At 44.2% G+C, this 27703-nt stretch overlaps 1 protein-coding gene across 1 annotated transcript in view; it reads left to right on the plus strand.

Annotated features, from left to right (window-relative positions):
* The first annotated feature begins 2687 nt into the window (after nt 1-2687).
* The window catches only part of TTC34 (tetratricopeptide repeat domain 34), a 63946-nt gene continuing 38930 nt past the window's right edge, over nt 2688-27703 (plus strand). The window contains exons 1-5 of the mRNA XM_043990653.1: nt 2688-2798; nt 5657-6491; nt 8244-9069; nt 11469-11694; nt 15799-15991. Of these exons, the coding sequence (XP_043846588.1) occupies nt 5711-6491; nt 8244-9069; nt 11469-11694; nt 15799-15991 (2026 nt within the window). The 5' untranslated portion in view covers nt 2688-2798; nt 5657-5710. The remainder of the gene's footprint in view (nt 2799-5656; nt 6492-8243; nt 9070-11468; nt 11695-15798; nt 15992-27703) is intronic.

Here is a 27703-nt window from a genome sequence, read left to right on the forward strand (position 1 = left end):
GGCAAGTCACTTAACCCCAATTGCCTCAAACCCCCCCCCAAAAAAGGTTCCACTTCTAAGACCTATAGGGAAGTGATTCAAATTTATAAAAACTATTCTTGGCACAGCAAATAGAGTGTTGGGTCTGAAGTCAGGGAGACTGGTCTTCCTGATTTCAAATCTGCCCTCAGACAATTAGTAGCTGTGTGACCTTGGGCAAGTCACTTAACCCTGTCTGCCCCAGTTCTTCATCTGTAAAATAAGCTAGAGAAAAAAAAAGGCAAATCACTTCAGTATCTTACAAACAACAACAACAACAACAATAAACTAGGGTCACAAAGAATTGGACGTGACTTTAATGACTGAACAATAACTACTACCAACTGATCAATAGTTAAAGGATATGAACAGGTAGTTTTCCAAGGAAGAAAGGGATACTATCATTATCCATAAGAAAAATGCTCTCAGTCACTTATAATTAGAGAAATGCACATTTTTTAAAATCTGAGGTTCTTCCCCATATAGATCAACTCAGGGCAGAATGAGATGCATTTTGGGGGACATAGTTAATTCAGGGATGTATTTTTCATGACAATACATGTTTATAAAAGGGATTTTGTTTTTCTTTCTCAATGAGATGGCCAGTATGGGGTGGAAGGCAAAGAAAATGGATTTTCCTTGATGGAAAAAATAATTTTAAAAATAGTTTCATAAGCAAAAGGAAAACCAGTTATGGGGGGAAACCTGGGAGGGGGACAGTTAATGAAGTGGGCCATCCTCAAGATAAGTTTGCTATGGCAGCCAAAAAAGGCAAGAGGATGGCCCACTTCACTGAGAAGTGTAGCAGAGAGGACCCAGAGATGATAGAGTCACTGCCCTTTGCCCTCCCTGATCAGACCACATCTGAAGGATTATATTGAATTCTGACCATTGCATTTTAGGAAGATCTATGATCAACTGGAGAATGACCAGGATGGTGAAGATCCTTGAGTCCATGTCATATGAGAATTGTTTAAAGAGAGGAAGAGAGAAGAGAAGATTGAGTGAGGGGACGTTATAGCTATTTCCCACTGTTTTTAGTGTTGTGGAATAGACAGAAGTATTCCATTTGTTCTTGGCCCCCAAGGCAACCAGTGGAGGGCTAGACAGAACACAAACTCACTGATCTTTCCAGTTGTCCCAAGGTGGCATGGGCTGCCTCCGCAAGAAGTAGGGGCCCCTTCCCCTAGGCTTAGTTTAAGCCAGTGGCCAGTGCCTAGCGGCGGGGGCGAACTTCCCTCCGAGAGGATGCCTCCCTCTTGGGGAGCTGCACTGTTCTGCTGGGTCCTCTTGTGGGTGAAAGCACCAGCAGGCAGGAGTCTTTACAAGTCCTGGATAGTTCCTTAGTCACTTGGTGCTTCCTCGGCTCCTTTCCTGGCCCGGGTCACTGGGGCTGAAAAGTGCTAGGAGGGGAGGGGCTGCGGAGGCGCTGAAGCCCTGCTTTAGACGTCTTAGGCACTGTTTGAGCAGATAGGATTTGCTGGGCCGAGTGAAGATGCCTACAGGGATGGGGGCTGGGCTTGCAGCCAACCGGGGCTGGGCTAGGCTGGGGAGAGACTGCCAGAGCACTGTTGATGATCTCCCGGGAAACATCCCACGTGGAGGGACAGATCGTAGGCCCGTAGACCCGCAGGGTTAGCGGATACCGCCTTCCTCCTACCCCCACCCCCAGGTGCGCAGGCTGCGTCCTTCCTACTTCTTGGCACGGGGCCCACGGAAAGCCCCCACAGACGTGAGTCCTTAGGAAGCTCAGGGCCTGGGCTGTGGGATGGACTGGGGTGCACTGAACTGGGGTACACGGGGCTGAGCCGTAAGTATGGCCAGGTTGAGACGCGCTGTACCTGGAGAGGCTGAGGTAGACAGGGGTGCACTGGGCTGGGGTTCACTGGGCTGGATGCACTGGGATAGGCTGCGGTGTGCTGTGCTAGGCTGAGCTGAGCTGGGCCGGGGTACTCTGCGCTGCGCTGCGCTGAGCTGGCCTGGGCTGGAGGGCACCATGCTGGCCCTGGACAAGAGGTGACAGCAGGCAGAGAACCACAGAGAAGCACGGGCTGAGGAAGCACAGACGTTTCGGTGCCTCTCCAAACCTCTAAGAGCTGTAGAGACCCCAAGCTTCTTGGATCGTCCTGAAATCCCTGTCTCCTCCTCTCCCGCCTCTAACAGAGACTGTTCTCCCAATCATTCTCCAACTTCTTTCTCCCCATCCCTTTCCTTTCCTTCATTCAGAAGAACTAAGCTTTTCCAATGAGGCCATCCAGCATCCCTCTCTACCCTGAGGATTGAGGAATCCCCGACTTTGCCCTGGGAGCCATCCTATAGAGGTGTCTGCCGGCTGGATAGAGATGTTACAGAGAGGATTCTGGCTCAGCTAACGGCCCTCAGAGATGACCCCTGACGGTCATTCCGTGATTCCCATCAATGGCTCTGGGGTGGTTCCCTCTATCCATCCCTGCTCCACCAATTTTCCAGCCCCAATCCCAAGAGACCAGGACACAAGCCAATCAGCATACAGGGGCTCTAGCCAATTCTCCCCTCTAAAGCTAACAGGGCAGCCTCTCCCAGAGTAAATACTCCTTGTCTGACCTGCTAGCTGAGGGTGGGAGTCACTGTTTCCATGGACCTGCCTTGGGCAGGGCTTGTTTGAAGGGTGTGGTGTGCAGGCCATGGGTGTCTGGGCCAGTACTTTTCCCCTCAGACCTTAGAGCTGGGAGCTGGTGGGGAGCTAGGATGTAACCTCCCACAATCTCTTAAAATACACACATCAACAACAACTAGGAACTGTGAGTAACTATTGTTTAATGACTCATTTTTCTCATTTCAGTTCAATAAAGACTTATTAAGTATGTACTGTGTGTGAAGGAATAGGAGAGTAGGATGGAGAGAGAATTATTGTGTTTATTATGTTGCAGGTACTGGGCAGAGTACCAAACATACAAAATTAAGCAACCTAGACTGCTTGCCTACAAGGAGCTCATATTCTGATGAGGAAGACAATAGTATAGGGCTCTAGAAAGGGGTGGAGGAGGGCAGAGGGAAGAGTGCCTCTGAGGGAATAAGGAATAGGGAGGAAAGAGCTGATGTAAAGAGCTGAAAGAGTAATGGAAGCCTGGTTAAGAGGTTGATCAGACTAGGTTCACCCTAAGGAGAGTCAGAGAGAGGTCAGGATTGAAGTCCACGTTTCCTGTGGAGAGAGTGGGTCCTTTGCAAGAATGGAAATGAGGATGTTAAAGGAACTTTAGGGGTCAGCTAGCCCAACCTTTTCATTTTACAGTTGAGGGACTGAGCCCAGAGAGACTCAGAGAGATTAAATGATCAGCTCACAGTCACGTAGGTAGGAAGTGACAAAGCCAAAATTTGAGCCTAATTAGCTGTGTGTCCTTGTTGGGTCAGTCACCTAAATCTCTGGTCCTGTTATTGTGTGTGTGTGTCTGAACTTAAGAAATAAAGCAAGCATTTACATAGTTGAATAGAAAAAAAAAAGATGATTGTCTCAAAAACTGCAAATTTATTATGGTACAACTTGCTATTCCTTTTAAAGGTAGAATAAAATGGTCATGTAACTTTTTTCTTTTCTTTTTCTATTTTTCTTTCCTTAATGAGGGGACTGGAATGGATGATCTCCAAGGTCTTTCCTAGCACTGCCTCTATAATTCCATGAGAAAGGCAGTATGGTGTAGTAGATAGTGGCTCAGTCTCACAGTCAGGAAGAGCTGGGCTCTAGGCTGGCTTCTGACAGGCATACTAGTTGTGGAACCCTGGATATATCACTTCATCTCCAAGACAATTCTCTGACTACAAGTTATATAAGAGTTGTTTACACATGTTGTCTTTCCTTATTAGAATATACACTCTTTGAGGGCAGGGACTGTTTTTCTTTTTGTAGTTATGTCCTTGGCACATCTCACAGTGCTTGGCACATAATAAGCATTTAATAAATGATTTTTGTTCATGAATTCATTCCTTTGTAGAGGGATTGTATTGATGGAATCACAGGTGTCCCCCCTGTGGGGACCGATTTTTAATTGGGGAGTGCTAGCTAAGTGGCTCGCGGCAATATTGGGGCAAGGAAGAAGACCGGCAGCCTCCCTCAAAACAGAACAAGATTTATTTTAACAAGAACGAACTTAAAAAAAAAACACACACAAACAGGATCAGTAGGATCAAGGGAAAGGAAATAAAATGGGGAAAGGGAAATTATAATACCTGAAAAAATACCACCACCCAGGAATCAGCTGAAAACACGCAGGAGAACACCTGTTGCTTTCCAGCTTCCACCTAGAATGCCCAATTCTCCTCCCCCAAACCTAGAAACACCCCACACAGTCCCAGCCAATGGGATGGCCGCTCTGTAAGTTACATGACTGCCCTCACTAAGCTTCCAATCATTATAATTTTGCCAGGTCCATGTAGGCATCGGCGAGTGGTGATGATGTGAGGTGCCAGAGCCCTGGCAATGGCTACAGCCAGTGGGTGGAGCACTGTGCTGTTTGTGGAGCCCCAGGCCGGTGCGTGCTGAGGCATAAAAACCTCAAATAACAATTAATTCTTTACACCCCCGGTGATCCTGTGAATAGATGGGCTCTCAAAAGCCATTGAGTCCAATTGGTCAGTGAACAAGAATTCCCACATATGACCTTGAACCTTAGCTTTCTTGAACCTCAGTTTCCTCGTCTGTAAAATAAAGGGGTTGGACCTCATGACTCTGAAGTTCCCAGATGAGTGATCATCTGGCTTCTCCCTAAACACCTGGAATGAAGGACATCCCACTACCTCTCTGGGTAGGCACTGATTCCACTTAGGGGCCACAACATCTACCCTTTGTTACTAGTTCTGCCTCACCCCCAACCAAGCAGAACAAGCCTATTTCTTTTCATATTATCCTAGGCCTAGGGCTGGAAGACCTTGATACAGAAGAGGAAACTGAGGTCCAGAGACGGATCATGGATTCATTGGATCATAGACCTACTGGTGGAAGAAAGCTTAGAGGCTATTGCATCTAACTCCATTTTACAGAAAAGGAAACTGAGGCCCAGAAACATTAAGCAATTTTTTTTTTTAACATTAAGCAACTTACCTGAGGTTACATAGCTAGCAAATGTCTGGGACAATTCAAGCCAAGTGTTCCTGCCTGCAAGTTTGAGGATACTTTTAAAAAAATAGGTAGATGACAGATAGATGATAGATAGATGATGGCTGGATGGATAGATGGATAGATAGATCATAGATATTTAGAGAGACTTAGGGAGATCTCTATCTATCTATCTATCTATCTATCTATCTATCTATCTATCATCTATCTATCTATCATCTATCTATCTATCTATCTATCTATCTATCTATCTATCTATCTATCTATCTATCTATCTATCTATCTATCTATCTCTCAGCTTGGGGTCTAAGCCCAAGACTTTCTTTGTGTAAAGCAGATGTGATCACTACTATGACATGGAACCAGTCAGGAACCAGTTGCCTTCACAAACCTGGACCACTTTGGTGCAATGATGAGGCTTTAGAGGGGAATATTAGTTGGGGAACATTGGCAGAGGAGGTCAAGGGAGGTCAGGGCTGAGGAACTTGGCCCTGCTTAAGGCCTAGCGTCACCCTGTCACCACTGACCTCTCTGCTCTTCATTCTACAGGTGCCCACGTAGGGTAAGGAGCAAGCCATGTGACCAGAAGTGGCCCAATGCGGGATGTCAGCCCAGGAGCTCACTGTCCGTCTGTGCCAGGAGGGGGAGAAGCACCTAACTCTGGATGAGCTCCCACTGGCCACTGCCTTCTACTTGGCTGCGTTCAGCTGCCACCCATCCTCTGTGGTACAGAGGGCACAGCAGTCCCTGAGCCAGGAGCAGACGGGGCAGGTGGTCTCCATGCTGGAGGCCTGGTGCCGGGGAGAAGCCCAGATCCCCTCTATCCACTGGGATGGCATGGCCGTGGTCTCCCTCACTGTGGCCCTGGCTGCTGCCTTCCTCAGTGCCCTCCACCCCAACAACCTGGCCGCCTCCCTCTATAGGCTGGCCACCCTGATGGGGCAGGGACGACACGAGGAGGTGGCCAGGAGATGTACCGCTCTTCTGGACGTCCAGGCCCCGGGGTCCCTGGAGCTGCGGCTCACTAGAGCCCTGGCATGGATCCTGTCTGGGGCCAAAGTGGGTGATGGCGTGGTTGAATATGTCCGGGCTTTTGCTGCGCATGCCAACCGGACCCTGGGCTTTATCCTGTCTCACCAACGGGACCACCTCCCCCTGATCATCAGTGCCTGCCGGGATAACCTCCTGGAGCAGCCCAAGGCAGAGGCAGCTGGGGGCCGGTGGTTCAGTGACTGCCGCCGCTTCCTAGCTGCCCTGGGCCCCAGAGAGCCCCAGGCATCCTGCACTCAGGCTGTGTCTCTGCTCCGGATGGGCAGATTGGAGCAGTGCGTGACTATGTGCAGCCAGATCCTCGAATCAACCTCGACAAGCAGCAAACTCCAAGGTACTTACTAGCAGACAGTATTTAAAGCTATTCGCCATGATAAAAGAAATCTTAGCGTTAGCCACCTAAGTGGGTGGGTAAATGGCCAAATACCACCAGGCATGGTTTTCTGCAGAAGGTGGGATTTCAGCTGAATCTGGAAGGAGGCCAGAGGAACCAGGAAATAAAGGTTAGAAGGCAGAACATTCCAGACATGGAGCACCACCCAAAAAAGGCCTGGGGATGGGAGATAGAGCATCATGCTCAAGGGGAGTCAGTCAGTCAGTCAAACATTTATTAATCCTCAGATAGGAAGTTCAAATCCAGCCCCAGACACTGATTAGCTGTGTCACTCTGGGCAAGTCACTTCCCCTCTGTCTACCTCAGTTTCCTCCTCTGAATGGATATAATAATAGCACCTACTACCCAGAGTTCTTGTGAGGACCAAATGAGATAATAATTATAAAGCATTTAGCACACAGTACCTGACACATAGTAGGTTCTATACAAAGCTCATACCCTTTCCCCCTGTAGATGAAAGGTAATTGCACCTTTGCTTCTCACTAACAGTATGACCTTTGGTGAGTCATCTTACCCCCTTTGTCCTTAGTTTCCCCATTTGTACAAAAACAAGTTTGGACTCAATGATCTTCCAGTTGTCGATCTGTGGGTCCGGATCCCATCTTTGCTGAGCTTGGGGGCAATCACCCTTGCTTTGCTTCAGTTTCCTCACTTATATAGGCTCACTAACCTCTTCCGACTAGATCTATAGGATCATACTGTTTAGCGATTCAGGTCCTTACAGTCTGAATGGGGGAATATTGTTGGGCTTTTGTAGGATAGAACTGAGGGGCAGCTAGGTGGCCCAATAGATGGAGGATTGGGTCTGGAGTTATGAAGACCTGAGTTCAAATCCAGCCTCAGACACTTACTAGCTGTGTGATCCTGGACAAGTCACTTAACCCTGTTTGCCTCAGTTTCCTCATCTGTAAAATGAGCTGGAGAAGGAAATGGCAAACACTCCAGTACCTTTGCCAAAAAAAAAAAAACAACCCACCACACACAAAAAAACCCCCAAATAGGGTCACAAAGAGACATGACTGAACAACAGAAGTTCTAGGGGTGGAGGACAGAACTGCTTAAGACCAGTGAAAGTGCTGCCCACTTCCCAGATATGAGCCAGTCTGATCTCTGGTTTCAAAACCAGAGCCCTATGACTGATTGTTTTCAGTATCGGCACAAAATTGGTAGAGTTTGATCCATAGAAACACAGGATGTCAGAGTAGGAAAGGCCTCCTAGCAACCATTTGGTCCAACTAGTGCCTTATAAAGGCTTCCTGAAACCATGAAAATGGGAAAATGGAAAAAAAAAAAAAAAGAATAGCACGGTCAAATCCCCTTTCCTCATCCAATATTAGTACCTGGGAATCCCAGTCTTTCAGGAAGACAACATGGATTCCATAGAAAAAAGAAAACAAAACAAAAGCCAAAATAGCTTTGGGCTCAGAAGATCTGAGTTCAAACTCTACCAGTGATGACTACTACCTGGGTAACTTCAGGTAAGTCTCTCCTTTGTCTTCTGCGGACCTCAGTTTCCTCATCTGTAAAATGACGAGGCTGGGCTCAGAGGCTGTGATTGTGTGATCTGTATTTGCCCAACCAATAACTCGAGGTAGTGAATGAAATAGACACTCGGGGTTCATTGGGATACAAGGACAGCTGCCTGGTGCTGACTTTTCTTTCCCCCTTCTGCACACCTTGCTCTTTCCAAAGGAGAGAGTGCACCCATCCTGCTGGTTACCCGTGCAGCAGCCTCTTTTGCCCTTGGTCGTGGGAGCCGGGAGACGCTTCAAGACCTACAGGAAGCCTTTCGGATGAACCCCGACTGTGCCAAGAGGCATCTAGACGAGGTGTTCTCACCCCGGGACATGGAACAGATCCTAACGCAGGCCCAGGAGATATTGGAGACCGACTTTTCCCGTTTCCGAGAAGCCGTGAGAACTCGCGTCGAGCTCCGAGCCGACGCGGGGATAGAGCTGCTGGCTCCTGTCATCCGGACCCTGCGATTCCTCCTACGTGTGGCTCCCCTCGGGGCCCAGAGAGAGCTGAGCATCCGGCTCATTGACTGCCTGCTGTTGTCTGGTGACACCCAAGCGGCCCTGGGACTCTGCGATCGCCTCCTTCGGGCCGAGCACCCCACCTACCTCAGCACCTTGCTCACGCTCCGGGGTTTCTGCACCCTCCATGCAGGGGAGGCCGAGCGAGCCCTGGAAGACTTTCAGGCAGTGGTGGGACACGAGGCTCCCCACCCTGGGAGCTGCGTGAGAGCCCTGTGTGGACGCGGGTTGCTGCGGCTGCTGGCGGGCAGTCCGTACCTGGCCACACTGGACTATATCACCGCCTCCAGGCTGAGGCTGCAAGAAGCCGTCTTCACCGTTAAGTCCTACATCCCCTGGAATCAGCGGGGGTTGCTGCTGAAGGTGCTGCAGGAAGAGGGGCAGAAGATGCTGCAGAGGAGGGCAGAGTCCGCCCCGGGAAGCACCAGCGCCCGCTGGAAGAAGGCAACAGAGGAGGACAGCAGCCTTCCTGCGAAAGAGGGGTAAATTGTCCGGTCCCTGAGCCTTTACGGTAACGTACAACAGCGAGAATGACCAGCCCTTCCTGCTATCTGAAGGCCAGGCAGGTATTTCCCTACCTGTTAGGAGCCGCTAGGGGGCGCCGTAGTGCCTACAACCCCGGGGCTGCAATACTCTTTCCCGAGTTCAAATCTGGACTCAGACACTTCCTAGCTATGTGAGCCTGGGAAAGTCACTTCACCCTGTTTGTCTCAGTTTCCTTATTTGTAAAACGAGTTGGAGAAGGAAATGGCAAATCACTCCAGTACTTTTGTCAAGAAAACCCCAAATGGGGTGACAGAATAGGACATGACTGAAGTGACTTAACAACAACTATAGCCAGAAAACAGAATAAAGGCAGAACTAACAGTTAGTCAATAAAAATTTATTAAGCACCTACTATGTGCCAAGCACTGTGCTAAGAACTGGGAATACAAAAACAGACAAAAGACAGTCCCTACCCCAAGAAGCTTACAGTCTAATGCCCCAAGAATAGGATGTAAATCTTCTGCTTTTCACTACACTCCCTTTGATTCTTTGGTACCTCAGGCAGGTGGGGTGTCATGGAAAGCAAACTGGATTTGTAGTTAGAGGAGCTGAGTTTGAATCCTAGAGAGGTGGCATTGTGCCACACTTTCAGTCAGGAAGACCTGAGTTCAAATTATTCCACAATCATTTACTTACATGTGTGACTTTGGGCTTGCTACTTTAACATCACTCAGACTCAGTTTCCTAAATTTTTTAGCACCAGTCTCTCAAGCTTATTATGAGGATCAAATGAGAAAACATATGTAAAGTGATTTGCAAACCTCAAAAGGCCATTCGAATGTTAATTGTTATAATTATTACCTTCATGACCCTGGGCAAGTCATTTTCTCTCTGCTCCTCACCTTCCTCCTCCATAAAATGTGAGGGTGGAATGAAAGGACCACAGGATCATAGAGTTAGAGTTGAAAGGAACCATGGATATCATAGGGTCCAGCCCTTATATGACTTTTTAGGTTCCTTCAAATTCTAAATTCTAGGAAATTATTGAGGAAACTATGGCACAGGTGCAAGGAACACTGGAAGTGCAAGGCCTTCGGTTCAAACTCCATCCCCACTATTTATTATCTGGGCAAGTCACTAGACCTCTTAGCAACTCCCATCTGTAAAATGACAATTGGATTAGATGCTCTCTAGGGTTCAGATCTATAACCCCACGAAACTGTAAGCCAAGAGGCTTGAGTTCAACCCCTGCCTTTATTACTCATACCAGCCATGGACCATTTGGGAAATCACTTAATTTCTCTCTCTCTCTCTCTCTTTTCAGGGCAATGAGGGTTAAGTGACTTGCCCAGGGTCACACAATTAGTAAGTGTCAAGTGTCTGATGCCTAATTTGAACTCAGGTCCTTTGAATTGCCAGTGCTTTGATCTACTGTGCCACCTAGTTGCCCCCAAATCACTTAATTTCTCATCTTTAAACTGGGGGTGATTATACTTCTATTGCCTACCTCACAAGGTTTTTGTGAAGGTCAAAGGAGAAAATGGACATAAAATGTTTTGTAACTTTTTAAAAATAGCCAGCTATCATTTTCTTATTCTGCCCTAACAATATTATAAGGTAAACACCCTCTTTAAAAAATACAGACCTGGGGCAGCTAGGTGGCGCAGTGGATAGAGCACCGGTCCTGGATTCAGAAGGACCTGAGTTCAAATCTGGCCTCAGACCCTTGACACTTACTAGCTGTGTGACCCTGGGCAAGTCACTTAACCCCAATTGCCTCACCAAAAAAAAAAAATACAGAACTAAGGGGCAGCTAGGTCGTGCAGTGGATAAAGCACCAGCCCTGGATTCAGGAGGACCTGAGTTCAAATCTGGCCTCAGACATTTGACATTTAATAGCTGTGTGACCCTGGGCAAGTCACTTAACCCTCATTGCCCCCAAAATAATGCCTTAGCTATAAAACTCAGCTCTAATGGTAGGATTTTCAAAAAAATACAGACCTGTCCTTTCATTGGGTCAGAGAGCTCCAGCAGGATCAGTTTCTCTCTTTCTCTCTCTCTCTCTCTCTCTCTCTCTCTCTCTCTCTCTCTCTCTCTCTCTCTCTCTCTCTCTCTCTCTTTCTCTCTCTCTCCCTCCCTCCCATTTCATCTATAGCCTAAAGATTTATAGACTTGCCTGTAGTTAAATATATATATATATGTAAATGTTTATTAAATATAGAGGTTCAATGACTTGCCCAGGGTTACCCAGTCAGTATGTGCCAGAAGAGGGCATTGTCGGGGAGGAGGGTGGTGGGGAGGAGAGCAGAGAAGCCTCCCTGGTGACTAGGGAGTCTAAGATGGATGTCCTGGCCCCTCTGAAGCTTATCTAAACTTCTCATTCCCCTCCTCCAAGGGATGCCTGTGGGGTTCACCAGCTGGCGGGCCTTCTGATGGAGCTGGATGCAGATGATGAAATATCCAGGCTTCTGAGTGCAGATGCCCTCTACCAAATGGGCCGTATTGAAGATGCCCACAAGACCCTCTTGGTGGCACTGTCTAAGACCTCCCACACGGCCCCCATCCTGGCCCGCCTGGCCCTGCTGCAGCTAAGGAAAGGCTTTTTCTATGATGCCAACCAGGTAAGGCAGAGGGAAAAAGGCAGAAGAAAATGAGGCATCAGGTCTAAGGAAAAGCAGACAGTGGGGCCCAGGTATGAGAACCTAAGCATCTTTACCTGCCTCAGTTTCCCCATCAGTAAAATAAGACTAGATGAATCTCTTCTAGCTTTGATATTTGGGGAGAAGGAAGGGTCAGGGGAAAGAGCCATAGATTTGTAGTTAAGGGATCACAAGGTCAGAGCTTTGGAGGAACAGTCTCTGTGCCTTTTCCTATGCCTAGAATGCTCTGCCTCCTAACCTCACCTCTTGGCTTCCCTTGCTTCCTTCAAGACCACCTACTGCAGAAGGATCCTCTTGGTCCCCCAGCTGCTGCTGCTTCCCTTCTCTGATCACCTTCTGCCTATTCTGTTTATATCTTGTATGTTCCTAGCTATTTACAGGTTATATCCCTTGCAGGAAGGGACTATTTTTGTCTTTCTTTTTATCTCCAACACTTACCCCATGCCTGGCATACAACAAGCACTTAATAAATGTTGGTTCACTGACAGAGTCTGATTTAAACCTAAGCATTCTTTAAAATCCAACATCAGATTAAAAAACTCAGAAATAAAAATAGTCCAATGGGAGGGAGGGGAGATGGAGGCAAGGAGAACCCCACAGTAACACGACTTGAAAAGAGACAGACTTTGATCCAGGGACACTGAAAAATCAGCTTGATGCATCTTAGGCTAGTCTCTCCAGAGACCAAAAGCCCCTTGAGTGGTCGTTCTTTGAGCTTCGGTCTTCTTTGGCATATGCCCAAAGTGTGGGGGATGTTCAGCCTAGTTGCACACTACAGTGTTGTGACTGGTGTAAGTACTCCAAACTTCCCTGGGCCTAAGTTTTCTCCTTGGTGAAATGAGGGGGCTGGACGAGGTACAGTCTAAGGTCACTTGTAGCTCTAAAGTGTGTGGTTCATCAGCTACAAGGGTTTGCCTTGGGTAGTCCTGGCCCTGTTCTGCACTGGTGAAAGGCTGAGTGCAGGAATTAGATTAACCAGCAGAGGGCACACTTGGGTCTTGTTGTTAGCACAGACCACAATGGGACTTTAGGTGTTTAACTTATGATGTCAATTTCCCCTCTTCCATCGACCTCAATCTCCCCCCCAATAGACAGAATATCTACATATTATATATACTATATGTGTAAATATATAATATGTATGTTTACATGTATATATGTATATGTGTTTATATTTATATACAGAGCTAGACAGGCAGACAGAAATGTCACATAGCTAGCAAATATCTAAAGTAAAATTGGAACTCAGGCCTTTGACCAGGGCCCCAGTTTTTATGTCTATGCATATATACACATATACACATATGTGCATATGTTATATTTTATGCATGTGTATATATATCCCTCTATACATATACATACACACATATGTGTGCACATACACACACAATACACATATAAATGCATATAAATGTGTGCATATATACTCGTATATGTGTATATACATGTGTGTATATGCATACACAGACATACACATCTAAATATACATATATATGTATACACACATATATGTATGTATATAAACACTGGGCCTGTAGTCAGCAAGACCTGTTTACAAACACTTACTTGCTTTAGACACTTATTAGCTATGTGACTCTGGGCAAGTAATTTCACCTTTGCCTCAGTTTCCTCATGTGTAAAATGAGAATTATAACAACTCCTACCTCCCGGAGCTGTTGTGAGGATCAAATGAGATAGTATTTGTAAAGTGTAAAACGCTACATAAGTCTTAAAGTGCTATATAAGTATTAGTTAATATTATAATTTGCTGTTATTATCCTGTCTCCTTCTGCATCCTATCTTTTCTGATATGTTGTTTTGGTTAAAGTATATGAAGAGAATCCTGCCTCATACAGATATGTAATTGGCAAGGAAAGGGATATTTTAACAGGCAAATGTCTTAGTATTAATATGAAAATAGTATTGATCTAGGTCTTGGGGTCCGTGGACCTCACTTGGAGAATCACTCAATATGGGCTAAGATGCCCATATTTCAAGACCCACATTGTGGCTCACAAACTATGACCCTATCATTTCACACCCCTAAGACTCTTGTCGAAGAAAACCCAGCTTTGGGAGGGCAGAGTGATCTGGGATAAAAAACCTGGAACACAATTTAAGAAACCTGGCTTGCAGGCTAAATCAAATCAAGTTCCTGCCATTAACTTAGTCTTTGCCTCAAGGTAGCACACTAAATAGAGTGTTGGACCTCAAATTAGGAAGACCTGAGTTCAGATCCAGCCCCAGACACTTATTAGCTGTGAGACCCTAGGCAAGATGCAGAACTTCTCTGTGCCTCATTTCCCTCAACTGTAGAATAGCTGTTTTTGAGGATACAATGAGATAATGTATATAAAGTGTTCTGCAAACCTTAAAAGTGATACATAAATGCTAGTTGTTGTTGTTTTTGTTGTTATTGGTGCTGTTATATAATTATCATCATTATTATTGGTGGTAATATTATTATTATCATCATTATTATCATTATTTAAATCTCCTGATGTTACCAAAAGTTTCTGACATCCTGAACTGAGAGTTGGAAGCCTGTCCCTGAGCTATCTCTAAAGAGAGGAAGGCATGGAAGGAAGGGAATGCATTTGAGCATTCATCAGAAGGGAGGGATTCCCTGCCCTGCAGGCTTCCCAGTCTAGGACTTGTGTCTGAGGTTAGAACCAGGAGTTGTCCAGGTGTTCCTGTCAATGGAGACAATGAAAAGGATTAGGACCATGAAATTAAACTCAGAGTTGGTCAGGGCTTAGAGCCCCATCCTTTACCTCCAATCATAAAGAATCGAAGCCTGAGGTGCAAGGAGGTCATGTGATTCATCTAAGGTCACACATTAAAGTAGTACCAGAGCCAAGAGCAATTAAGTTTAAGGATTCCTGAAAAGTTGCGTGGTAAGCAGATGTTAATGAGCTTAGTCATAGTGGAGGAACTGGCTGTTCAGAAATCCTGAGACAAAACCCTTCTGCAAACCGAACTTTCTTTGTCAATTGATGTGTAAGTTTTCATTCCATAGTTCTAGTTGAGTCCATGTAGGGGAATGAAAATGGGGGTGGCGTAGAGAGGAAGCTGAGTGACAAGGAAGGAAGGAAAGATTTATCAAGATGCTCCTATATGCTAAGTATTTTAGGATATTATCTCATTTCATCCTCACAACAACTCTGGGAGGTAGGTCCTGTTATTATCTCTATTTTACAGATGAGAAAACTGAGGCAGGCAGTGGGTTAGTGATTTGCCCGGGGCTCCACAGCTCTTTCGACAATTCTGAGGTTCCGCAGAATCCATCACCTTCAGCCTAATATGTCCAATGTAATAAATGTCTGAGGCCAGACATGAACTTGGCTCTTCATGACTCCAGGCCTGGTGCTCTAACCATTTGGCAACCTAGCTGGATCAAAGTTGTAATTTCAAAGCTGTAAGGGAAGAGTCGCTGTTTTTGAATTCAGAAGACCTGAGTTCACATCTCGTCTATGCTACTTATTATTGTCCAGGTGTCTTAAATCAAGTCCCTGAGCTTCCGTAGGTCTCAGTTTCCTTCTCTGTAAAATGAGGGTGGGGGTTGGACAAGATGACTTCTAAGATTCCTTGTAGGTTCAATGATCCTTTTATCCTATCCATGCGACTTTGGACAAGTCACTTAGCCTCCGTAGTCCTCAGTTTCCCGATCTATAAAATGGGAGGGGAGAACTAGTTGGCCTCTGAGATTCCTTCCAGTTCTAGATCTATGGTCATTTGATGCATCTTGGCTAACACAGATGTGGACAAGAATTCTTACATCGACCCCATGCTCCCCAAAATTGTTCCCTTTAACCTTTGCTAAAAGACTGCCTTTGAATGAGGGATCCAGCATATCCATCACGATAACCCATCCTACCAGTCACCAACTGGCATCCTTTGTGATATGGAGATTGGAGAGGTAGGATGAGACCAGAACCTAGAGAGCCTTGGATAACAAATGAGGCTTACTGTAATAAGTAATAGGGAGTTATAGAAGATTGTATATCAGGCTCCCTCACTGTTCCTGTGAAGATAACTCTCCCTTTGCTTCCCCACCTCATTCAGCTGATAAAGAAAGTTATCCAGATTGGGGATACTTCCTGCCTCCAGCTAATCATGGAGATCTTCAGGGAAGAGGACCGGAAACTCCTGCAAACCCACTGTCACTCAAGGGCTGTGACTATCCTGAAGAATAAACAAGGGGACACGTACACCAAAGAGGCCATTGCCTACCTCTCTCTCGCCATCATTGCCTCAGGTATGTCTGGAGGAAGATGGGATCCCAGGGTTAGAGAGCTGCAAGGGACCTGCAAGGGAATCTACCCCAGCCCTCTTATTTTACAGATGAGGAAAGCAAAGCCCAGAGCAAATAAGTGATTTGTGTCGGGTCATTCTCCTAGTGAGTGTCAGAGCCAGGATTCAAACACAGGTCTTTGGACTCAAATTGCATCTGTCTTCCCAGCATCTCACCCGTCCATGATAATAAATGGGATTAAGTGACTTGTCGATGGTCAAACTAGCCCAACTAATCATCAGAGTAGGATTTGAATCTAGTTCCTTGGACTTCTAGACCCGAGGAGCTTTCTTTCCCCTGTGCCATCATGGGAGGCAAGCCCAGTATGAGACAGTAGTTTAATGGGTCATCTACTCATTGAGTGGTGAGGGGCTGCTTTGAGAGGAGCAGGGATTTCAGGAGGATGATGGCAATCATCCCACTGACCTCTACCCTGGCTGGACTTCAGCTGCAATTCTGGGGATCACAGGCTGAGGAAGGACATTAGGAACCTGGGAAGTGTCTAAAGGAGTGCCACCAGGACAGTAAAAAACCCATGTCAAATGAGGGTCCATTGGCGGAACTGGAGAAGGGAAGATTAAGGGGAGCCATGATCACAGTCTTCAAGTACTTGAAGGATTGTCATATAGAGGAAGGGTTCTATGTGTTTTGCTGGGGCCAGAGGGCAGAATCAGGAGCCAGATTTATAGGTAGATCCAGGCTTGAGGTCAGGGAAAACTTGTTAATGCTTACGATGTAGAATTAGACATAAGGTTTTAGACATGGCCAATGCAGGAATTTCTTTGATTTGATGATAAATAATTGTTCCAAGGATTTTTGTTTTTTCTCATTTTGTTTTCAATGGAAGGGAAGGATGGGTGAAAAAGAGAAAATAAATACTTATTAATTGAAAAAATAATTTTTAGTAGAAAGAAAAACTTCCTAACAATTACAGCAATCAAAAATTGGAATGGGTTACCTCTAGAAGACCGCTTGTCAGGGATGTTAAAGAGGATTCCCTTTCAGCTTTATAGCAGTAAAAAATAGGATCCAATGATCCTATAAACCAATTCTTATTTTGAGTGTGCAGTTATCAGACCAACCAGCAGAGGGCGAGAGCGTGCTGCGAAGAGAGCCATTGGGCTGTCAAAGCTTCCATGTGCTCACCAGTCCCAGTTCCCGGTTGTTCATTTCCTATCCCCTCTTACAGCCTCCTAAGGGCCAGAGGGGACCCAGTATTCTGCAGGAGAAGCCACTAATAGAGTTTTGGATGGCTATCCCCGACTTTGAAACACTCCCTTTTTAAAATAATGGAAACTAAGAACAGAATGAAAATTGTCTCCTTCTGTTGGGTTGAAAGAGGAAATCCCAGAATGGAGTAAACACTTCTCCAAACCAACACACACACACACACACACACACACACACACACACACACACACACACACACACACGCAATATTTCTCTGCTTTGCCTTTTATCTTCTAGGCTCAGTAACCAGAATTCAGAGAGAGGCCAGTTTGTCATTCAACAAATAGATCATCCATTTCCTGAATAATATTTTTATGCTGTCTTGTGTCTGAGTAGCATATTGCAGGCTCTCTAAATGAAATTACTATGCATTCCTGAGAGAGTATTATTGGGTTTTAAAAAAGAAATTTATTTTCACATGCATTTATAATCTCTCCTGCCAGTTGCCAATCCTCCAATTAAACAACAACAAAATAATAATTACACTCCCATCATAAATGTGCATTCATAGACCAGCAAAAAATTTGACATGTTTTGCAGAGTCTAGGATTCAGTATTTCTGAAAGCTGATTGTATTTCCAGTCTCTGATCTCTTAAGGACACCTGCCCTGAGCATCTTTTCACCTCAAAGGAGACAGAGAATGATGGTCACAAAGAGTTTTGTACCTGGTGTGAGTGAGATGGCTCTGGGATTCAAGTCAAAGACAGTAGATGTGAATCCAAGCTATGCCTCTCACTGCCTGTGTGACCTCGGGCAAGATGCTGGGCTTCAGTAAGTACTCTCATCTGTAAAATGAGGGGAGTGGCATAGATGGGCTCTTTTCAGCCTCTCTGATCCCGTGACCTGGAAAGTAAAGGCACTGGGCAAGGTGACCTCTGGGGTCCTTTATAGCTCCATGGCTATCTCTGATGCTGAATAAAACAATTATCATTCATTTGGTGTTGGTCAGTCATTTTCTGGGCTTTTCTAGGCAAAGATACTGGAGTGTTTTGACATTTCCTTCTCTAGATCATTTTACAGATGAGGAAACTGAGTTTGGGCTAAGCTCACACAGCTAATAAGTACCTATGGCAGCATTTAACTGGGAATTTCCTGACTCCAAGTCAAACACCCCTTCAGCTCTGTTACCTAGCCACTATGGCCTTCTCATAATTTCCCCACAGGAAGGCTGACCCAGTGTGCTAGAGGCATTCCTCAAGGTCTTGGATCATTCTAGGGACATCAGTGTAACCCTTGGGCTGCCAACCATGTTTCCCAAGTGATATTTTCATCTTGCATATCAGCTATCATCAGTAACAGATTGAAGTCTATTTATACCCAGTCTACATCGATGAGTTCAATATTATTGTTGATTAATGTATTGCGTGGAGGCATGATTAGAGCCAACCACAGAACCAGAAAGAACTGGGTTCAGGTTTTGCCTCTGATTGGTTTTCGTGCCACTGGGTAAGTTAACCTCTCAGGTCTCCAAGACTATAAGTGGCAGAGCAGGTGCCAAACTGCAGTGATAGAGGAGGTCTGGACCTATTCCTAAGGTGATAATGCTTTGAGTTCCATTTCCATGGGAATAAAATTCCCCTTAATATCTCTCTTGTAAATAGTTCCGAAATGGTTCAGTATGTGGGACCTGATGTTTTCTGGGGCACAATCATGGGGGAGCAGATGGTGTATTTGGACTAGAAGCTAACCCAGACTTTTCACAGAGTGATATCCAAATTCTCATGATAGGGGACATGAAATCTATCACCTAGAGGGGCAGCCAAAACATGTTCTCAATATTTTCCTTGGGGGGGAGGGGCTGGGAAGCTAGGTGGTGCAGTGGATAAAGCACCGGCCCTAGATTCAGGAAGACCTGAGTTCAAATCCAGCATCAGACACTGGGGACTTATTACATGGGTGACCCTGGGCAAGTCACTTCACTTTCATTGCCCCCCCCCCAAAAGAAATTCTCAGAGGGTCTGTATACTTACAATTGATATATCAAGGCAGAGAAAATCAGCCCCCTAACATTTGGCCTTACAATTGGAATAGTTGCCAGGGTAGTGTGCCCCCTACCAACCTAATGTCCTTACAAGAGTCAGAACCATCACTCTGTAATCATGAGGAGTCTCCCTGGTTCTGCTCCCTCTGAGTGTCAGCTCTGAGGCCTTTCATCTTCTGTGATGATGGCCCTAGGTGCCAGGCTCTCTCTCCTCTGACCAGTTATTTTCCTTAACTCCACAGCTGGACTTTTTAGAAGGGTCATTTCCTTTCTTTTTGAACCTTCCATCTTTCCTCTGGGCAGTTCAAGGTCTGAATAGAACAATGTCTGAAAAGAGGTTTGGGTCCCACACTTACACTTTTTCTGTGTAAAATGTTATTCTCCAAACCCTATATAATTGACTTGATTGTCTTCTGGGAAGACATAAAATTGTCATCTTCTTTTGGAAGCATTAACATATTGTGTTGACTATAAGTCTATGATGAAATATTTATTTATTTATTTGTTTATTTGTTTATTTATTTTTGCAGGGCAATTGGGGTTAAGTGACTTGCCCAGCGTCACACAGCTAGTAAGTGTTAAGTGTCTGAGGCCTGATTTGAACTCAGGTCCTCCTGAATCCAGGGCCAGTGCCCTATCCACTGTGCCACCTAGCTGCCCCGGTGAAATAATTATAATTAAATGAAAGATATCATAGGATCATTGATTTAAAGCTAAAAATATCAGTATAGATGATGCAGTGCAAACATCTACAATGAGAAAGGCCCCAGAATAAACCCTGGAATATAAGAATACCTCAAAGGATCAAGCAAATTTAAGCATCAATTGATCTCTCTTGGGCCTTCTGGGGATAAAGGACTTGGTCAGTTTCAAACTCCGGTTTGTTTGTTTGTTTTTTTGTTTGTTTTTATGGGGCAACGAGGATTAAGTGACTTGCCCAGGGACACACAGCTAGTAAGTGTCAAGTGTCTGAGACCAGGTCCTCCTGAATCCAGGGCTGGTGCTTTATCCACTGCACCACCTAGCTGCCCCCAAACCCAGTTCTTAAAATTCCAAATCGAATGGACCTTCCACAACTCCAGGTTGCCTCTTAGAAATGATCTTCAACCATATGCAAACATGTTTTATCACCTCAATTTTTTTGGTACAATGTTTTATTTCTTATTTATTTTCTGAAACCATCAATGCTAAAACTAGAATAACTGCCCTTGAGGGCAGGGAATAGGTGCTTAATACATATGTTTTGAGCACACAGCTAATAAGATGATAAGCATCAGGTGCTTAATACATATGCTTTGAATTGACTCGAGGGGTCTCCTCATCACTTCTGAGTCTAGAGATTCAATTCACACCCCCCAGAATCATCCCCAGAACACAGTAGAGCTTACCTGCTGGGCTAATTGGGAAACATCTTGGGTGGGCTGTACCGTTGAATTTGATTCTCTTGAAAATATTGTCTCCTGTGAGCAAATGTTATGACAGCAGCTTCACAGGAGAAACAAATGAGATTAGGAAAACAAGGAGCCCTGTCCAGTGGGCCTGCATCCCGCTGTCGGAGCAAGCTCAACTTCTTTCACCCGGCTTGGGCTTTTGCTTCCAGCCAAACTGGCTCTGTAGCTTATATGATGAGCTTGGAGTTTCTTCTCCCACCTCTCCCCATGCAAAGGGCATCCCTTGCCACCATTATCAGGTCCAGAACACTCTCTTCTCCCCTCTGCATCTTCGAATCTTTGTCCAGAAGCTCTCCCTGCTGAAGCCTTCCCGGATGGGATGCTTTTGCTTGGGGCTTTCACCCTCCAGAAATTCTCTTGAATTTAATGAACTATTTACATATTTAGGCCCTCCTTTAATTGAGTATAAGCTCCTGGAAGTCAGGGATATCTTGATTTTTGTCCTTGGACAACATATTTACAGGTACTTGGGTAAACCTCTCCTGCTTGAGGGTAGTACTTTTTCCAGAAGAAAAAGAATAATAATAATAAAATTGCATGTTGTTGTTTAGTTCTGTCTCACTCTTCTGGATCCTATTTGAAGTCTTCTTGGCAGTGTGAGATTAAAATTGGATATTTGATCATAAATCTCCCCTACTTAACCTTTCCCTTAATTTATCTCCCAGACTAGTAAATGGAAGAAGCTTCTGGTTTTCTAGATAGAGCCTTTATTGTATGGTAGTCACAAGATGATGTTGATTAGAAGGATAGGAAAGTAGAAATACAATACAAATCGTCTTAAGTCTAGGCTTAGTCTATATTCCTTATAAAAACTCACCAAAAGAGAAGGCCACCTTTGGAGAGAGAGAGAGACCATCTGTGCCACGCAGTCAGGAGACCAGCAGAGCAGGAAAAAGCTCACTTCCGTCTCTCCTTGTCTTTTAAGCTCGCACCCCGGAAGTTGAGTGCATAGCAGGCAGTCTGACATGCGCAGCAGGCGCACTGGTGTGCATAGCTCATGCCATTGGTCTCCTCCCCGAAAGGGTGGTCCTTAAAGAAAAACTGGCATCTTTCAGTTATCCTAACCGACTGTTAAAAAACTTTCATATATTTTTTACCACATTTCCCCCCTTTGCTTCCTCAAGAAACGGAATGTTTCCTTGATGGAACAGTAAAAAGAATATAACAACTATTGCTAACTAATAATATGTGAACAACAATATAGAAAAGGAAGAGAGGAAAGTTTTGTTCAGAGGGGCGATTTTTTTTTTTCCTCATGAACCGACGCTTTGACATTAGTCTTGCAAAGGGAGAGCCTCTGCAGAGAGTACATGTTACAGATAGTATATATTATAACAGAAAGGAGATAGTAAAAGCTAATAAAGCAAAACAGTTCATATAAAGTCTCTGAGTTCTCTTGTCTTCTTGAAGTGGTAAGATGTCATCAGGAGGAAACTGGATTCTGGTCTGGAAAACTGGATTCTGGACTCTGGTCTGGAAAGCTGGATTATCTTCTTTAACTGTTTGAATTGCTGTATTTTTTACTAAACCTTAGCATAGCATTGTCAATGATCAAATTAATAAATTCCATTACATTCCCTCCTTTATATCCTTAGACTTCTAATAGAGGGTTGAGGTAGTTATGCAGTCTGTAACACTTTTTACCACCATGTGTCTGGATCAAAGCCAAATTTAGTATGTGTTCATGACACCTGAAAATGTTATGGAAAGGTTATCATACCATATCTCATGGTTCCGAGACAGCCAGTGATTGTGCCAGGCCACAGGTGAGTTCAACTGAGTGAGATAAAATGATAAATAAGTTCAGTTAAATTAGGTTAAATTAGGAGGGAGAGGGGATTGTTAAGGGCTAAAATTCTAGCTAAGCTGTCTAAAATATCTAATGAGTGGTCGCCAATCAATTATAAGCTTTAGCAAGAGTTAGACTTTTAAGCGTTTATTAAGGAGAATAAGAATTTGATAAAGAGAGAAGAAAAGGCCTAGATTTCTATCTATTAAAGGGAGAGCACATTTCTAGCTCCCTTCTCCGCCAGCGTCCTCAGGAAAAAAGCCCTAGAGTCAGCGCCAGTCTCTTCCTTCCTCCTCCCACTAGCCCGCGTCACTTCCTGACTCCTTGTCTTGCCCTCAAAGACCTTCCCTTCATGGGCAGAACTCCTCTACAGTAAGTATCCAGCAGGTGGCGTTATTCCAATCGTTACAGGATGAATACTGGACTGTGCCTAGTAATTGTGCTCTACATAGTCACCATCATAAGCAAGCCATGGACTTACGTATACCTGTCTCTCCTTTTGTTGCACATATATTCTCTCCAGGGCCTGCATCAGAGTTCACAGCAAGTTAGTCTCTGAAATGATAAGTTTCCATACTTCCGAAATCTCATTAATTTCACCAAAGACAGTATGATGGTAAAAATTCGTGCTATACTGCATAACTGAGAGTATATTAGTGATATATACAATAATTCCAAACCATACCCAGAGTATAATGACATATAAATAATAAACGAATGTAAATAGCTCTTTCAGTTATCCTAACCGACTGTTAAAAAACTTTCATATATTTTTTTACCACAGCAGAGATACTGAAATGCTTTGCCATTTCCTTCTCTAGTTCATTTTACAGAAGAGGAAACTGAGGCAAACAGGGGTAAGTGACTTTATCAGGGTCACGTGGCTAGTAAGTGTCTGAGGCTGGATTTGACTTCAGTTCTTCCTTACTCCAGGCCTGGAGGGCTAGTCACTGTGCCACTTAACTGTCCACTTGAATGGATATAGAGCTTTATGGTTTGCCAAACATTTTATAGACTGTGGATTTTGCAATTTGTTTGTTTCAAAGTTTTCCTTTTTTATTATTAACTTGAGAACATCCAAAAACATGAACATTTCCATATGTAGGGTGTATCAAAAGCTAAATAGCTTAAAACTATATTAAAACTTTTGGGACACCCTGCAGAAATAGTAGGAAAAGAGGAAACCACAAATCTTTTAGATCATTTTCTATTAGAAATATGTTAAATTTAACACATAGGGGAAGCCAGGTGGCCCAGTGAATAAAGCATGGGCCCTGGAGTCAGGAGGTCCTGAGTTCAAATTCGACCTCAGATACTTGACAACTTACTAGCTGTGTGACCCTGGGCAAGTCATTTAACCTGCATTGCCCTGACACCTCCCCCCCCCCCCCCCGCAAAAAAGGAAATTGACCAAGTCCTTTATCACCAAAAGACCCAAGAAAGATCAATTTTTGCTTAAATTTACTTGATCCTTTGAGGTATTCTTAAATAAGGCTTTATCCTAGGGTCTTTCTCATTGTGGATGTTTGTACTATACTATCTTTACTGATGTTTTGAGCTTTAAACCAATGATCCTCTGATACCTTTCAGTTAATTATAATTATTTCATCATATACTCATAGTCAACATGATATGTTAATGCTCTTCCCAAAGGAGATGACAATTTGATATCTTCCCAGAGGACAATCAAGTCAAGCATTTATTAAGCACTTATTTTGTGCCAGGAACCTTTTTCAATTATTGGAATTTAGCTGTGGAAGGTATGTCTATGTTCATCTAGACATGGGAAGATTTCTCTGCTCACTAGGTCTATTCCCTCTTCAATCTCCATCTTGCCTTAATGTCACACCAAGAAGATGATGTCTCAGTAACAGAAGGAGACACTGTTCTTCTTCAGAGAATCCTTATATCTCAGAGTTGGGAGGGACCTCGATGTTGGTTCATTTTACAGGGCAATTTTTGGTGTTTGTTTATATTCTTCATTATAAGAGATAAAAAGGGCAGCTGGGTGGGGCAGTGGATAGAGCACCAGCCCTGGAGTCAGGAGGACCTGAGTTCAGATCCCGCCTCAGACACTTAACACTAGCTCTGTGACCCTGGGCAAGTCACTTAACCCCAATTGACTCACCAAAAAAAAAAAAAAGAAAGAGAGAGAGAAAGAGAGAGAGAGAGTGAGAGAGAGAGAGAGAGAGAGAGAGAGAGAGAGAGAGAGAGAGAGAGAGAGAGAGAATAGATCCCATCAGTGGAAGGGACTTCAGAGGCCATTGAATCCAGTGACTTTTTTTAGAGGGAGGTTAAGTGAGATATTCAAGGTCATAGACATAGTATCAAAGGTAGTATTTGAACATACCTCTTGAGTCAGATCTTCTAACTCAAATCTATAAATATAAAATCTTTTGGGGAGTCCTAGGGAAGAGGTCCTTCACAATTTCTAAAAGTATGAAGTAATCCTGAGAACAAAAAGTTTGAGAACTGTTACCCTACAGGGTAGAGTTAATTTTTTCCCTTGACCTGATATTTGAGCATTCCACAATCTGGTTCCAAACTAAGTCTTATATAACCACAATACCTTAGAGTTGAGAAGGGGCCTCATATGATTCCAGAGCAACCTACATCAAAACAGAAATCCCCTCTACAACACTCCCAACAAGTGGCCACCCAGCTGCCTCTTGAAGATCCCCAATGATGAAGAATTCATTGCTTCCTGAGGAATCCCAATATACTCTGGTTTTTCTTTATATGAACTCAAAATCTTACTCTCTGAAACTTCCCCCTTTGCTCTTGGTCCCCCCTTCTAAGACCAAGAAAAACAAGTCTAATGTTTTTTTTTTTTAATTTTTTTTTTTTGGTGGGGCAATGAGGGTTAAGTGACTTGCCCAGGATCACACAGCTAGTAAGTGTCAAGTGTTTGAGGCTGGATTTGAACTCAGGTCCTCCTGAATCCAGTGCCAGTGCTTTATCCACTGTGCCACCTAGCTGTCCCCCAGTCTAATATATTTCAACAACAACCACAAAAAGCCCTTCAGATACAGATCATGTGCCTTTCCTCACGAAGTCCTTTCTCTAGGCTGGACATATCAGTTCATTTCTGTAATTTTTCTTTTATGTAAAGGAGTGTGGTATAGTGGAAATTAAATGCTGGAATTGGAATCAGGAAGTCCTGGATTCAGATTCTGCCACAGACATTTACTGCCTGGTTGACTTCGGGCAAGCCACTTAACCTCTATGGGTCTCAGTTTCCTCATCTGTAAGAAAGAGAACAATGGCATCTACCTGAAAGGGTTACTGTAACATCAAATGTGCTCATTTATGTAGGATGTTTTGTAACACTTTGGAGTTTTGTATAGGTGCCCAAAAGGATAATGACATGGATAGTCATGGTGGTAGTAGCTACCTAGCCGGGTCAGCCTACTCAGGAAACACTGCTGTGTGAATCGGAGATTCAATTCAGTGGACTTTTATTAAGTGTTTGGCATACAAAGACAAAGCTAAGCAGTCCCTGGCCTAGGGAGGCTTGGGAGGGGGAGGGGAAGCAGAAATCCACCCCATATAGAAATCAGGAAAGGCTTCTGAAAAGGGGGAGCATCTGAGGCAAGCTGAGGATTCTCAGAGAAAGACATGAGGAACAAGTACGTTCCAGGATTTGGGGTGAGGGCAACCTTTGCAAGGGCACGCCGGGACAAGATGGGTAACAACAAATAGCCCTCTTTCCGCAAAAATTGATGGAAAAATTTTCTCCAATCTGGAACTTTCGACTTTTATTTTTCAGCCCACATAAAAGACTTCACATTTATCTCTATTAAATTTTATCTAACTAGATTTGGTCTAATGGTCTAGCCCATCAAATCTTTTTAGACTTTCATACAGAATGTTGACATAACCCTGGAGCTAGGGAAGTAGCTAAGGGGTGCAGTGAATAGCATGCAGAACTGGAGTCAGAAAGACATGAATTTGAATCCTACTTCAGACAATGTGATCCTGGGGGAGTCACTTAGCTACTCTCAGGCTCAGTTTTCTCATCTGTAGCATGGGCATAATAAGAGCACCTATCTCCCAGGGTTGGTGTAAGGATCAAATGAGCTAACACATATAAAAAGCATTGTTGTTGTTGTTGTTGTGATCATCTTCAGATTTGGCAAGCATGCTATCTATGCCTCCTCCCAAGTCGCAGAAAAAATGCTAAGGAAATCTCAGGGGTGAGTCTACTACAGATCCCCTTGCATCTTGACATTGAGCCACTAACGTCCTTCAACCAGTTTGGAATCAATCAACAAACATTTATTAAGTTCTCACTACATGCCTAGCACTGTCTTAGGGGTATGAAGACAAAAATTAATCAGTTTCTGTCCATTCTTTTAATATTACATTCTAGGGGGCAGCTAGGTGATGCAGTGGATAAAGTGCCAGCCCTGGACTCAGGAGGACCTGAGTTCAAATCTGGCCTCAGAAACTTGACACTTACTAGCTGTGTGACCCTGGGCAAGTCACTTAACCCTCACTGCCTTGCCCTCCCCCTATATATATATATATATATATATATATATATATATATATATATATATATTTTTATATATATATATTTTTTATATATATATATTTATATATTTATATATATATAAATTTATAACTATATATATATATTTATACCCTGGGCAAGTCACTTAACCCTCATTGCCTTGCCCTCCCCATATATATATATATATATATATATATGTATATGTATGTATATGTATATATGTATATATATATATGTATATATGTAACATTCTAAATGTTGCTAGGAATATCCATGAGGTATGCTCATCTTCAATTTTCAACCCCTATTCTCTTCCCTTTTTTGAAACTCTGATTGACGTTTGTCCATGTTCAGTTCTCAGACTCCTATTCTCCACTTCCCTTTCTCCTCTCAAAATTATGGCTGACTGGTCAAGCCTGGCAGCTCTCTTATTACCCATTGGTGCTATTCATCTGGGTCAGTGGGTTCTCTTTTCTCTATCCTTTTCCTTATCTTGGGTTTCAGCCCTAACCCTAACCCTGTTACTCAGCTCTAAGCATTCACCTGTCCTCCCTCCCTCCCTCCTAGTTTTAACCTCTAGAGTTAAGCCCTCCCTCACTTAACTCCAGTTCAGTGCAAGTCATGACACCACTCCCACGTCATGGTCCTCTTTGGGAATGAAGGACAGACAACAAACCTCTAGAGTTAAGCAGAATCTGCCCCCATCGC

This window comes from Dromiciops gliroides, chromosome 3 (assembly GCF_019393635.1).
Source record: "Dromiciops gliroides isolate mDroGli1 chromosome 3, mDroGli1.pri, whole genome shotgun sequence".
In the NCBI taxonomy this organism is placed as follows: domain Eukaryota; kingdom Metazoa; phylum Chordata; class Mammalia; order Microbiotheria; family Microbiotheriidae; genus Dromiciops; species Dromiciops gliroides.